The sequence below is a fragment of the Eschscholzia californica genome, unplaced genomic scaffold (genome assembly GCF_041429995.1).
Source record: "Eschscholzia californica isolate CP2 unplaced genomic scaffold, dmEscCali1.0.p SCAF_5, whole genome shotgun sequence".
NCBI lineage: Eukaryota > Viridiplantae > Streptophyta > Magnoliopsida > Ranunculales > Papaveraceae > Eschscholzia > Eschscholzia californica.
In genome coordinates this window covers 19,841,206-19,856,048 of record NW_028238472.1, presented here as the reverse complement: position 1 = coordinate 19,856,048, position 14,843 = coordinate 19,841,206, and the positions used below count along the sequence as shown (strand labels likewise).

Here is a 14,843-nt window from a genome sequence, read left to right as displayed (position 1 = left end):
GCCACTGGAAAAGAAACTGCCCTAAATTCTTGGAGGACAAGAAGAATGGAACAGTGGCTTCCAATTCAGGTATAAACAGTTAACTCATCAAATACTGTAAAATTCCCAAACTTTGGTATGTGATACCTAAAATTGCCCTATCATTGTGAATGGACAGGTGCAACTGGGAACTGAGTATTTGGCTAAGGAAGACAAGATCCAAGAGGGAGCAGAAGCCTCGACTGCTAAGGATGCCGAAAGGGATCGAAGTCTACTTTAGCCACTAATCTAGATTAAGCGTTTTTCTAGTTTTTTAACATCATCTCTGTACTAAGTATTATGGAGAATCAATAAAGAATTTTATTTCTAAATTGAGATGTTATTGAAAGTGCTAAATTAAACAAACTATACCTAAGGATTCTAAACTTGGTTAAACACCTACAAGATAGGTTCAAATAACCAAAACATGAATCAACTGACAAGAAAGAAAGTCTTGAGTTAGAAACAGAGATTGATCGTCAAACGTACTTCTAACCTATCCATATTTGGAGTGTCCAAAAGGATTAAGATGAAGAACACGAATCAAACTCTATCCTCCAAAAATCCATTAAGTCTAGACATAGCTTCCCACAAAACTACCAAAATTCCATCTAAAGCTAGAACTTGTAAAAAGCGTTACAAAACTAGATAATATCTGACGCGATTTCTTTTGAAAGAAATTTGGGCTTATTCCACAACCAATCAAGAGAACAAAGTGTTTGTTGCTCATGATAGTATTCTTATAGTAATTAGCACACCTAGTAGTCTGGGAGAAAAGTACTAATTATTACAAGAATAAGTGGGAGAAAAGTAGAAGTCGATTTAATTCGATCATGAGAAAAATCATGGAGGCTCATGAAGAACAATCATGAAACTTGTACAAGACGATTAAATTCGACCAAGAGCAACAAACTGCGGCTCCTCGGAAAAGGAAAGGTTAAAGATATGATCTTGTAAACCCACCGCACAAAAGCGAATGTCATTCGCAGGAGAACTCTCAAAGCGAGTGAAAGTATCTCTAAAGGAATATCTCAAAGTAGTTGAGAAAATTTCAAATTGTTGTTCAAAAGCCCTGAAAGGTCAAAATAAAATCTTAAAGACTCAGAAAATAAAGGTTATTTCTGAAGAGATAAAAGACCTGCGCAGAAACGGAAACTGACTCTAGTTTTTTGCTAGAAGCCAAAATCATCGTGGAATCCATATCTCGTCAAGACATGAAGCTTGATAATTTAAGTCAACAGAAGACCTAAATTGATTTTCCAAAATAGAAAACTGAGAAGGATGGAAACATTCATGTTTCCCGAAACTAGACAAGAAGAATAAGATTCTTCCAATCAAGTTATGTCCATAGGCATGCTTCAGAAATCTATCGACGGATTAAAAGCACGCAAGAGTTAGAATCTTCGATTCAAAAAGGCAATCAAAGAAGTTTGATTCCTGAGGAATGAAGAAAATCTTGAATCACGAGTTTCAAGAAGGTAAGTGGGAGAAACAAACCTTCCGGGTCCGTATGCAGAGCACATACAAAAGATTGAGTACGACATAAGATGTTGTATAACAGTAAAGAACTGACTCAATAAAGGACCACACACAAAAGGATAAAATGCCATTTTGGGCATCTAAAGGTCTACAAGCGTAGATCAAGAAAGATGATAGGATTAGAAAGACTCAGTACGCTGAGACGCTTGAGATCCGAAACCGAAAATCTAAGACTCAAGAAAAGTCTAAAAGAATTTCGACCCAAAAACTCATGACAGAGGGCGTTGCAAAACTCGGAGTCTGAAAAGACACCGATGAGCAAGCACGCATGAGAAAAACATTTATGTTCGAAAACATAAAGTCAATCATGTTGGACATGATTAAACATTTAGATATCCAAATTCGGATTAGAAAACCGAAGACACTACTTTGAATATCCTAGAAGGCTAAAGGATAAAGTAGTACAAAAGTTGAACATGTCATCGTAGCAAACTTCCAGACATGGAAGGAAAGTAGGCTAAAAGTGTTTTAAGCCTGGAACTGTTGCAAATACTACATAAAGAATTAAAAGCCTTAACTCTAGTAAAAGTTACTAGAAATTATCAAGGTTGAAGATAACGGTCTTCAAATTAATTGATAATTAGCAAAGTTTAAAACGGACTACATCCGTAGTCAAACTAAACTGTCACCTAAGACAAAGTATGAGAGTCATATACGAGTCTAAGGCATGAGGTATAATTTTAAACCTCGACAAGTAAAACTGAGTGGGTAAAAAGAGTTTTACGGAAGAGGCTCAGATTTACAATTCTCGTTATCAGAAATAATAGAGTTATTTCACAAGTCGTCTAAATTTGGTTTAGTGTTTAAACGACAGTCCATTGATGATAAAACATTCCGAATAGGTTTGTCAGATACGTGATCTGATGAATGAAACCCTATTAAGTGAACTTGGAATATTTATTATCGAATCCCTGGTCCAGGCCATTGCATGGACAACAATGACTCACGAAGACTAGCACGGGAGTCGATGGGATATCGTCGTTTCATAGGCTATAGGAATAGTATATTCTATTCGACTACGTGGGTGTGTAAACGGTTTATACACTGGATAACCCTCAAATGAGAAGTACATCACTCGTGATGAACGTCAATACTTCTCATAAAGACAATTGGAGAGATTCCTCAAAACATGAGTGTTCCACTCATCTCATGAAAGGAATGTCCGACTTTGGTTCCGTCAAACGCCGCGCCGTAAAAGGAGGTTATAAAGACGGATACTGGGAAGGACAAGATAGACATGAAGTTAAGTGGGAGCGCAAGAATGGATTGTGTCATCTTAAATCACATTAGGTACAAAGTGTCTCAAAGCCACTTGATGAGTAGCAACTGAAAATGCGTGGCCACGCTCAAACGGATTAGGAGTTAATCGTTTGTATTTTACAGTTGTACTCGGATATCAAGAAAGTCTGAATGACGTGACGTATCAGATGGGATACTAAATTGACACGGGAATCGAGGCATTGCACTTGTTCTAAGTCCAAGTGGGAGTCTGAAGGAGTTGAAGGAGATGTCCTTCGACCAAGATGGCAATGCGAGCAATATGTCGGATAGGAAAATTGATGAAGAAGATCATCAAGTCCGATTGATTTAGGGGTCGTAGCGTTTAGCTAGAAACCAACTACGATCGTCGAATTACGAAGTAATTCGCGGCTAACTTCGATCGGATCCTACATCGGGTTACACATAAGAATGGGTATTTAATTGGATGATATGACTAGTGGGAGTGTGATATAACATTGGGAATGTCCCATAAACATATCTCACAGGCCTAAATAGAATTTGGGCAAAAGATAGCAAAAAGGCCCGAAATAAGGGTTTTGGGCCTAGGCCGATTCGGGCACTTTTAGGGCTCGGATTGGGCTGATTTTTGGAGGGGCGTTTCCTTATGTTATGAACATTAACTATGCCAATTTTAGCTGGGTGTGGACGTCATATCCTTAGGGAATTGAGAAAATATCAACTAGTTGCTATTTTCGACTATTTCCCTAAATCTTATTCTAAAGGGTGTTTTAGGAAACCTAAAAGGAGGTGGATTCTTATTAGGGTTCTATATAAACACTCTTAGGGCAGAGAATAAGGTGTGGAATTTCTCTCTAAGCTTTCTTACTCTACCACATCAAGTAGAGAGGAGAAAGTGAGCTAATTCCCAAGCTATCTTCTAGCCAAGCAAGAAGAAGGTCTTCTTATTACAAACCACCATTGGAGTGCTAGCGAGCTTTCAAGGAGGGAGATTAAATACACTATTCGGTGTCCCAAGTAGAGGAGCTACACTTGAAGCTCTCGGTCTTCTTTAATCAATTCAACTAGTTCGAGGGAAAAGCGATTAAGGTAATCTACTATCTCCATTAGTTTAATTACTAGTTTTGCATGATGATCTTGGGGATACTAGTGTTAGACATTAGATGTCGTTATCCGCTATAAACACTAGTATAGGGGTTTAATTCCCTACACAACCCTTGGTTGGGTAAGAGGTTTAGCCTTCCACCTTAGAGGTCAAGGTTCGAGGACGCTGACAATTCAAAAAAAAAAGGTATGAGGTGAAGGCCAGAGAGGATATGATGAACTGGAATGAGAAGGTGAGGGGAAGGAGAGAAAAAAAAGATAGGCATCGACTTTGGGGAATAAAGAAAAGTCTCCGAGGAATAAAAATTCTCTACAAAATTAGTCAATTGGGATTGACTTTTTTTATATCTATTTGTTGTTATAGGACTTCCAATTTTAGAGTTAAACAAAACTAAATTTTTAGAAGATCCTACAAAACGAATTTAGAAAGAACTTTTAAAAACTTGAGAAAAACTTTCTAGGTTTCTAAACTTTAAACTCCTTTTCTTCATCCTATTTTCCAAAGCTTTTTTCTTCTAATCACTAAACCCTAAAAATATGGAGAACAAACCTAATATGTTTACAAGTGAATATGTTTTAGGATTCAAAATTAATTGATTTATAGGGTTTAGTATGTGTTTATCTTGGGGAAGATTAATGGATGAAGAAACTTGCTATGGATCCCATGGAAGATGTATTAAGAATTTCAAGATATTTTGTTTGATGATTTCTAGGATTTAGAATGTTTTTTCTCTTTATCTCTCTAACTTTGTTGTTGATGTTAGAGAAATAAGGTCAGTAGGTGTTGGAGATTTGGGGAAGATAAGTAAGAGAAGTGATGGAGATGGAGAAAGATGAGATGAATGAGTTTTTCTCAAAGAAGAGAGAGGAGGGGAAGAAGAAAGAGGGGAAATGACATAAAAAAAATTCAAGTTAATTTTGTCAGTTGCAAATTATTTTTTTTGTATTCCCTATAGGAAATTATTCCCTTGAGATTTCACAAAGATACATGGGTTCCCCGCAAAATTTATTTCCCGGAGATTTTTCTTTATTCCCCAAAGCCGGGGCCAAAGGATAAGATGGATAAAAAAGAGAACCGAAATCATAATAATATCACAAGAATACTTAAAATAAAATAATAAAATTAGAGGGTGTTTGATTTTTTAGCACTTATAAGTGATATCACTTAGCAAGTGAATATCACTTGCTAAGTGCTATCATTTAATAAGTGCGGTGCCGTTTGTTTTTTATCACTTACAAGTGAAATGTCGTTTGTTTTTCATCACTTATAAGCGCTATAAAAATGTTAATTGTCTATATTATCCCCGCATAAAGTCTCTTAATTTTCTAACTTTGTTAATACGTATTCACTCAAAAACTCAATCACATTCAATCAAAATTTCACATCATAAATTGATAAGGTAGATAAAACTCATGTCAGATAGAGCAGGGCCGTGGCTGACAGTTTAAGGGCCCCGTGCGAAATTTGAACCTGGACCCTGTTGGAATAAAAAAAAATTACAAACAAAATTTGAACAAGATAAAATTTCTTTGTTAAAATGTATTATTTCTTTTTACAAGATATAGTTTAGAATCTAAAAGTGGATTTTTGAATATAGCATTTTTGTATCATGATTTTCACATACATACTTTCGAATTCTTTTTTAAGAATTTTAGATTCTTATTTCAAAAAATACTTCAAATATTAAAAAAATGCACAGAAATACGTAACAAAATGTTAAAAAGAAGTGTAGCAAAGTAAAAGATAAAGAGCCAATTAGCAATGTACCATGAACATTACAAAACCAGCTCAAAAGCCAAATTAATTTGCGGGCAGCGGGTTTTAAACCCTCGCAACACGATTGGAAGCAACCAAATCCAACCATCTCGGCTAAGAGATGTTTTATGTGCACGTCTGTATCCTTACTTTTATATACTGTATCTATTACGATATTATCGAAAACAGACCCTTGTCGGTGGGGGCCCTGTGCGGCCGCCCTGCTCGCATGGGCCCAAACACGGCCCTCAGATAGAGTAATGTAAGAAACTATGCACTAAACAATAACGTTTATACTATTAACTAGTTCATCTGCAATTTCGTTTTGGAGTTGGATCATTGTAGCTTGATCTTGAGGTCAAAATGTCAAAGAATGTGGCATTGGATCATCCTAATCAATGGCAGAATTTATGCAATCTAAAGACAATAATGATGAAACCAACTTCTTGTTTAGACTAAAAATTTTAGGCTTTTAGGTGGTTTAATAGGGTATGAGGGTATGTCTTTTGTGTCTTGAAAATATTTTCCTTTCTCTACAACTTTATTTATCTCTCTAAAATTCTCTTTGCCAGCTTCTAGTACTTTTCCATGCACACTTTTATGTCTTGGATTCAAATACATACGATTTTAGAGTGTTAATAGGTATTAGTAATTTTAAAACTTGTTTAGGTCTTTTATGTCTTTTTAGCACTTAGGCCTCATTTGGATACACATGTAGCTTATTTTTACGAGTTTTTTTATCAGCCCATAAGAAAAGCGCTTAATAATGAGCAACCGTAATCGTTTGGCATGCATGACCTATTAAAAGTGTTTTTTTTTCTCTAAAAGCTATACATGGCGTTTGGAATGTATCAGCTAAATGTATTTTTAGTCCATTGATTTGATCTCTCAAAACAAAAGGATTTGGAATATAAGGTTAACAAAATAAGATTAGGTATGTAATAAAATTGATAAAGTACAAATGTATTGTTCGTATCCAACATGAGTTACTAAAGTTCAAGAAAAAGAAATCTTTGAACTCCATTAATAATGTCAGAAATATTTGTCATCACCACTTTGAATAGATGGGTAATCTTAAATTGTGTATATGAATCTAATGCCATGAAGATGAAAGCTACTCTCTTTAGTTTTTTCTTTAATTTTTCTTTCCAGAGGAGTTTCTCTCTCTAGAAAGAATGTCTCTTAGAGAGAGAAAGTTTGAATTGAAACAAAATATACAGAACATAATCCACAATTTTCATATCAAACTAACAAATAACTATGTACGGATTGAGTCACTGCCGAAATTGTGATTAGAATAATGCTAAATCAAATGAATAAACTTCATAACCAAAAAGAACGAACATATATTTTTCATATAATAATTAGTTTTGATCATACATAGCAAAGTCTTAATTTCAACCACCAACAACTTTCATAATCCTATGATGTTAAGAAAACCCCTAATTTTCACTCTTAACAACTTTCCCAAACCCTAATTTGTTCAAGAAGTAGAGAAGAGAAAAGAGAGGAAAAGAACCTGTGGAAAGGAAAAGGCAATTTCCCGTATCTCGCCCGTAACTGTTCCGTAAAAGCTATAAGCTATACGCAGAAGCCATAAATTTCTGGCTTCTGCTTTTCCAATGAAATGGGCTTTTGGGGCTTAAAAAAAGCTCCGGCTTCTTTTATCCAAACGCAAAGATTTTTCAATAAGTGCTTAATATAAGCTATAAGCTAGCTTTTAGCTTATATTAAACTAAGCCAAACGAGGCCTTAGAAAAGTAAGTGCAAAGAAATAAGCTCAAAGTTGGAGTTTATCTTTTTGCACTTACTTTAGCACCACTTAGAGCATCCCCAATGGTTAGCACCAAAATAACACTAAAAAAGAATCCTCACCAAAAATTTTAGTGTTTTCAAATGTTTGAACCCAAAGACAGAACTCTAAAATTCCGACCAAATCACTGTTCATCACACCAAATCTTATTTTTATCATTTTTAACTCTTATTTTAAAATAAAATAAAATTATATATTACAATAATTAATCTAATTAAGTTATTTAGTTGGTTTATATATATATATATATATATATATATATATATATATATTAATAACAAATTAAAATTAATTTAATTGAAATAAGGACTAAATTTAAAAATAATTCCCAAATAAGATGACTAAACATAGAACTATAAAGATGAAAAGGATTAAACGGAAAACAAAAAAGGACTCAAAATGAAGTTAAAAAGGGATCCCACCATTTTGGTGGGATGAACAGTGACCACCAAATATGGCATTAGAGATCTTTAGTGATCTCTAGTGCCACAGAGTTCCCCTTTCCCTCCATAACCAAATAATAGTGTTATGGAGGGTCATTGGGATGCTCTTAGAAGTGATTTTCACTTATTAAAGCAAAAAAAACAAACAATTTTAAATTGCTGATCCATACTTATTAAGTCAAAATCACTTAATAAAGGTAAAAAATCAAACACCCTCTTTAGTCTAAAATAAAGATAACGTTAACCGTCAAACTGCCATCCCTGAACCCAGCAACCATATCACTCGAGAAAAATCGACCGCATACCCACTTCACCAGCTAAAATTAAAGTTATAATTGAAACTCAAACACAAAGTTCCTTCCACTCGTTCTTGCCAAACTATAAACCCTAGCTAATCAACATCTCTCACTGAAGGCTAAAACTGAACTATCAAATCTTCCTAAGTCCCTTCTTTTGAAATGTTTGGGGTGGAAGTCGGTTTTAGGGATTCAATTCCTTCTGAATCATCTGAAATTCTACTTCTCAATCGTGACAGAGGAGGATTATTTCTTGACACTATTGTTCCTGTTTCTTTTGTTCATTTAGTCTCGTGTAATATTGATTATTCCAACTCTGTTTCTTCTTCTTCTTCTTCATTGCGGATTTGTAGGAAATTAGTTCATTTTCAGGGTCATCAGCGAAAAGAGAGGGATTTTAGGGCAACTGATAATTGCTTTTTCTCAGTAAGTTTATCCACAAGTGGAAATAATGGGTACATTGAGGAATCAAAAGAGTTTTTGAAGGAAAATGGAGATAAGAATGGGGAGGAAATTGAGAAGAGCAAGAAGCAAAATGAAATCAGGTCACAGAGACGGCCAGGTGCAATGAACACCACCAAACATCTCTTATCTGGTGCAGTTGCTGCGGCAGTCACAAGGTTTGTTTTCTTCCATTCTTTACTTTTATTACTATTTTCATTTATAGGTCTATAGGTGAAATGTGGTAGTTCTAATAACAATGAGAAAATGTGGTAGGATTCTTTATCTAATTGGTCGAATCACAAAAATTTACGAAAAATGGAGTTCTTCTCAACCCAAGAATAAGAATTAATGACAATAATATGTCGGACTTGACATGATTACAATATCACAAGGTTCAATCTAATTAGCAAGTCGAAGTCGTGAACCAGACAAAAGTATGTAGACGAATGTCTGAATCACGAAGATTGGTTAGTGAGAAGGAAATGTGGTTCTGGTAATGAATTTGGTTTAAGTTTTGAACCTCTGTTGTCTACAACAAAATGCATTCGTGAATAATACATCAATTGGTATTTGGTTTTTGTGTGATTTCGAAACAAATGTTATGAGTGGGAATGTATTTAGATTATCTGTTGATTTAACTAAGCACCGAAACAGGGAATGCTGTTCCATCCTCGCGTACCAAACATGCTAAAGAATGATAAGAGACCCTCTTCGTTTAAGAGACTCAGAAATTATGATTATGATTATTATAATAACGGAGTTCTAATCTCGGAAAGACATAAATCACTGAATATAGGAAAACTGTTCTCAAGCTAAGGAGTTTCAGACGGTAACTCATCAGTGTTGACTGTGAGTGGGTCTGAGTAGTTATATGTGAAATAAACTCGCATCAAATGTGGCGAGTTTTAAAGAGAAAAGAAGGATTACTGATCAAATCTAGTTAATTAACTGCCTATATATTATGACTAATACACCAGGAAACAAAAAAATTGGTCGTTTCTCGTGTGATCTGTGGAACTCTATTGAACATGAAAGATTTAGATTAACTAAATGTTGTTGATAAAAGAATTGGTTAATGAACTTAATGATTGAACGATAGTGGGTTTCTAGGTGACATACAAAGAGTTCAAACAAAAAGATAAAATCTAGATAAGTGTAATATCATAATATCGTAGTGAATTTAGTGCTGCTATGTTAGTACTAAACGTTCGCGGAAGCTATCAAACCTATCCTAGAAATTGATCCGATTATGAAAATTAGTCGAAAAGCTAAGCCAAAATCTAAATATGCGAACAGAATTAACGAGGTTCGGCTTAAAGCCTACGTCCTCGGGCGAACAAGAAAACTTTATTGAAAGATAGATGAAGACGACTCACACAACCCGCAAGTTCGTCCCAAGATGGTACCGTATAGAAATTAACCTTCTATACTAGATCTTCGACGACCGATAAATTAAACACCGCTCAAAACTATGAACAAAATTTCTCTCTCACTTGCTCTCTCTAAGAATAGTTGTTGTGTTTGTTGTTGATATGTGTTATTACAAGCACTCAAACCCCTTATTTATATAGGATATCCACCGTCATAACAAGCCCAATAATAGGAACTTTGGTTTCTAAATTTTGGTGCCAATTACGAACCCAAACCGCCTCTTTAATATTTAGAAACCAATTCACAATTCTTGGAGTGGAATTAGAAAACCGCCTCTTCCAATTTAGAAAACCGCCTCTTCCAATTTTAGAAACCGCCTCTCACATGCTAGTCATAATTCATAATGATCTGATAACACCTTCCTTTCACAATATCTTAGAATTTATACCAAGCAAATTGGTTATCTTGCGTAACCCAAACCTAAATTTGCTTTATAATGATTAAACAGTCTATCTTGAAGAAAATCGATACAAGTTGTTTATATGGAACTTGAATGAGGTTCATCTTCAATCTCATGAGTTTGGTTACGAGAATTACTGCATAATCTCCTCTAGTCCTTCATAGTGTTTAACATTTTACTGAATGTTGCTGTATCAGAACTGTTGTTGCTCCACTCGAGAGACTAAAGCTGGAATATATATTGCGTGATGAGAAAAGGAATCTTTTTGAACTCATAAAGAAAATTGCAGTTAGTCAAGGCTTGAAAGGTTTTTGGAAGGGAAATTTTGTCAATATTCTTCGTACAGCTCCATTTAAGGCCATAAATTTTTATGCTAATGATACATACAGAAAGCAGCTCCTTAAAATCTCTGGGAATGATAAAGTTACAAATTTCGAGAGGTTTCTAGCTGGTGCTTCGGCTGGCATTACAGCTACAATACTCTGCTTACCTCTGGATACGGTAAATAGCTTCGTCTAACTTTTGTCATTTCTTTGTTTTTATTACTTTCGGTACGGTTTCTTCAGTCCTATCAGTTTTCTTTCTTCTTTGGCTGATTAGATTGATAGAGAAATAACCAATTTAGGCAGCTGTCCGTCCAAATGCCTGGTGAACATTTAGACTTGTTAATAATCACCATTGGAGGTTTTTTTTTTCTGTTGGGAAGTCAACCAGACTTTATAGGTATATTACACGACCATTGTATTGAAGTTAGACTTTGGTGGACTTCACAATTTTATAAATTGTTGTTAGTTTTGATAAATGATTATACATGATAGAGAGAACATCCCAACCTTTACCCTCAAAGTTCCCCACTTGGACCTATATAGCCGAAAAAGGGCTATAGTAGCATTCCATTATTTAAACTGAACTCCGCTGAATGATGATCGTATAATTCGTCAATTCAGGGGTTTCGTTTCTTTTCTCGATGTTGATCTACATGATCAGAGAACATCCTAAACTTAATTATCTTTATACTCGTTGTGGCACCTACAAACTAGCATAATAATTCGTCTAGGATATGCTACTCTCTTCTTATGGTGTTTGTGACAGACTCCAGTACAGAACTTCAATTTACTGCATAAAAATATGATTCTCTATACCGAACTAGAGTCCACCTGGGTTCTTCATACAACTGTAAAAGAGAATCAAGGCTCACCTTAGGTATCTACTTGAAGTTGTTTGTTAGTGAAGATATTGAATTTGGTCAGACTAATTTATAAGAATGTGTAAGCTCTATCTTCGTTTAATATAGATGATTTTTGTAGTTTGTTCTGTAAGATACTTTGACATTCATATACCCGCACGCACTTTAGTGAGTATATGAAATTTTTATACATACGTTTCTTGAATGAGTGCCTAGAGCAACAAACTTATCCTTCTCAATATTGAATGATAAACATGATATGAACACTGACATTGCTTCCAACTATTAATAGATCCGAACAAAGATTGTAGCTCCAGGAGGTGATGCTTTGGGTGGCGTTGTTGGTGCTTTTTGTCACATGATACAAACAGAAGGATTCTTTTCACTTTATAAGGGCTTGTTACCCTCTATTATGAGTATGGCACCTGCAGGTGCTGTTTTCTATGGAGTATACGATATATTAAAGTCAGCTTATCTTCATTCACCAGAAGGAAGGAACAGAATTCAGCAGATGCATCAACAAGGTCAGGAACTAAATGCTTTCAATCAACTGGAGCTGGGTACTGTAAGAACTTTACTCTATGGAGCCATTTCTGGTGCATGTGTGGAAGCTGTCACTTACCCGTTTGAGGTTGTGAGAAGGCAACTCCAAATGCAAGACCAAGCAAACAAGTTAAATGCTTTTGCAACTTGTGCCAAAATAGTTAACAACGGAGGTATCAAAGCTCTCTATGCAGGGCTATTTCCCAGCTTATTACAGGTATGTAGAAGCAATGTCTTCACCCAATTACCAACTCTATTAGGCTCAGTTTGGGAATATTATAGTCTAAAAAATACTATTTTAGTAACTTTCACTTAAAGTTTGTTTGACAATAACAAAATAAAATAAGAGAGACCAACTACTTATCTAAGGAGAGTCCGGGAAGCAACTCAAGAGATGTTTTAACTGCGGATACTAAAACAATTATCAGAAAAGCGGACTTCGAAGAACTAAAATATAGTATATAGCAATTAGCCAAACCAAACTAAGCCTATTGTTTATAAATTTATCTGAAATTTGTGTAAGATTTTCTTGTCTAAAGTGAGTTTTCTATGTTTTCTATGCTTAATGTTGTTAGATCTTAAACACCAAAGTTTCACACGAATCATATTCAGATTATGGAACAACAGAAACAACCTTTCTATGTCGAAGACTTATTAGTTTCTTGTTTGTCAGGTTCTTCCGTCGGCTGGAATAAGTTTTCTTGTATACGAGTTCATGAAGATAGTTTTCAAAGTTGAATGAGTATGTGCTGGACCCTTCTCAGCAAAGTTTTGGAGGTTTCTAAGTTCTAACTGTAACATCAAGTCTAGCTGCTGATTCATTTACACATTTGTAAGTATCCTTTCTTAAGAGCTTCAATCTTGAATATGAGATCATTCATCACACTATTACTTATCAAATTTTTCTGTGTATCTTTATAGAGAATACATATTGCCAATGTGAGACAACCGTCTTCATTTTATTTTCTTATTATCTATGTGTTACCCACTTTTGGGTAAAGCTTTATCTCCCTTATTGTTGGTGTCGGAGACTGGAGAATGGTCAGGGGCGGCTCAGGCCCAAAGCAACTAGAGCAGTGGCTTTGAGTCGCAAAAACTGAGTATGGAGTACAAAAGTACTCAAATCGCGTAAGTTCAGTAAATAGTATTGACCTAAGAATATATTTCTACTAAGGGGGCCATAATAAAGTCTGCTTTCGATACCCTATCGAAAAGGGTGGGGTTGGGTATGGTATATCATGTCAAGTAGCTCCAATCCTTAGTACCCCATATCAATACAGTAGTTACACTTACCCATAAATACGTATTTGCACATAACAGCGGTCAACCCTGTTTTTGTTTACCCAACAAAGGCAGGAACTAACTTAACTAATCAGAAGTCATTTTTGAAAAACCTTGAACTTCCGAAGAATCACATATAAGTACAATATTTGTTTTGATGCATCATCTCTCTACTTCATCTCCCGCTTTTGCAGGAAGCATCTGACTCTCTGCAGGTACAATATGTATCAGACTGTGGTTAACCAAATTATGGCTCTCTAGGGTTCTGGTGAAGCCAGTAATCCTAGCTATGCATGTACATGAAAATTGATAGCTTATGACAATCTTTTGGAGAGAAAATATTTGAATTCTGCGAGGCACTCATCTAAATTAGTGAACAAATGCTTGTGAAAGGGTATATTTTTTGGAAGTAAAAGAACTGATTTTATGTTCTTTTGTTTATATGTCCACACTCCACACTTTTTACGGTGAATGAAACATTAAAATTGTGTGACCAGATTTTCTGCTTTGCCTGTTTGTGGTTTCTTACCCGAATGTCAGCTAATTTAGTTGATAAAATGTGGTGCCTAAAGTTTATTTTAACGACAATATCTATTACGGAATGTGGGTCGTAGCTAAGGTCTCTTTTCTTCGGGTTCCTGCCGAGACAAAAGATCGCCAAATTTGTAGTCCCGCAAAAAAGTTGATTTTTGGGTACTTACCAACTACAACTTATGCACAACAGTTAATCTTCATTTCTACACTGATGCTGTCATCTTCGTTTTTGCATCTTCCATGCCACAAGATGTACCTCCAAGTTTATACACGAAAGGAAATGCTTCCATGCCTTTAGGTGGTGGCAATTTTACTTAGAACTCAATTCGTTTTGGTACATGGAACAAATACTGGTATGTGGTATGATACTATGAGTGTAGGCAATACGTTAGGAGCATATCTCTTCGGTATGTGATTTTACGGTGCTATACGTTTTGGACTATTTTTAATAGACAATAAATACTGTTTATGATGCATAAAGAATAGATAAACCCAGTCTCAACAATTTGTGCAATGATTTACTTTCTTTGAGTTAATGAAAAGGGTGGTCCCTGAATATTTATCCTTTGGGGTCCATAATCTTGACATGTGATTTAATGACTTTCTTAAAATGACTAGGTGTATTAGGACTAAAGAAATTACCCGACTTAGTGTAGTTTATTATCTGGCCTGAAGCATGCGAAAATTTATGCAATAAACGTTTAAGGGAGTCTATAACATGCAAGTTATTTTTACCAAATATCATACAATCCAAACAAATAATAGGTGAGTGATGTGTAAATCAGTTTTATTCGGTTGATGCCTGTGTATCTATCT

At 35.2% G+C, this 14,843-nt stretch overlaps 1 protein-coding gene across 2 annotated transcripts; it reads left to right on the top strand.

Moving 5' to 3' along the window:
- The first annotated feature begins 8,132 nt into the window (after positions 1-8,132).
- Positions 8,133-13,989, top strand: LOC147537703 (putative mitochondrial adenine nucleotide transporter BTL3). 2 transcript variants are annotated; one of them, XR_015225205.1, is made up of 5 exons: positions 8,170-8,828; positions 10,681-10,984; positions 11,962-12,429; positions 12,886-13,044; positions 13,688-13,989. XR_015225205.1 is itself a non-coding variant. In XM_086640396.1 (4 exons), the coding sequence occupies exons 1-4, from the start codon at positions 8,371-8,373 to the stop codon at positions 12,952-12,954; spliced, it is 1,299 nt and encodes a 432-aa protein (XP_086496522.1). In that variant the 5' UTR covers positions 8,133-8,370; the 3' UTR covers positions 12,955-13,989. The 2 variants fall into 2 exon arrangements, 1 of the variants encoding a protein (XP_086496522.1); XM_086640396.1 differs by having other exon boundaries at positions 8,133-8,828; positions 12,886-13,989.
- The last annotated feature ends 854 nt before the right edge of the window (positions 13,990-14,843 follow it).

Excerpts from the sequence above, each read along its gene's own strand:
- LOC147537703 (XM_086640396.1), top strand. The coding sequence starts at position 8,371 with ATGTTTGGGGTGGAAGTCGGTTTTAGGGATTCAATTCCTTCTGAATCA. Across the intron at positions 8,829-10,680 it reads GTTGCTGCGGCAGTCACAAG|AACTGTTGTTGCTCCACTCG; the intron begins GTTTGTTTTCTT and ends TTGCTGTATCAG. Across the intron at positions 12,430-12,885 it reads TATTTCCCAGCTTATTACAG|GTTCTTCCGTCGGCTGGAAT; the intron begins GTATGTAGAAGC and ends CTTGTTTGTCAG.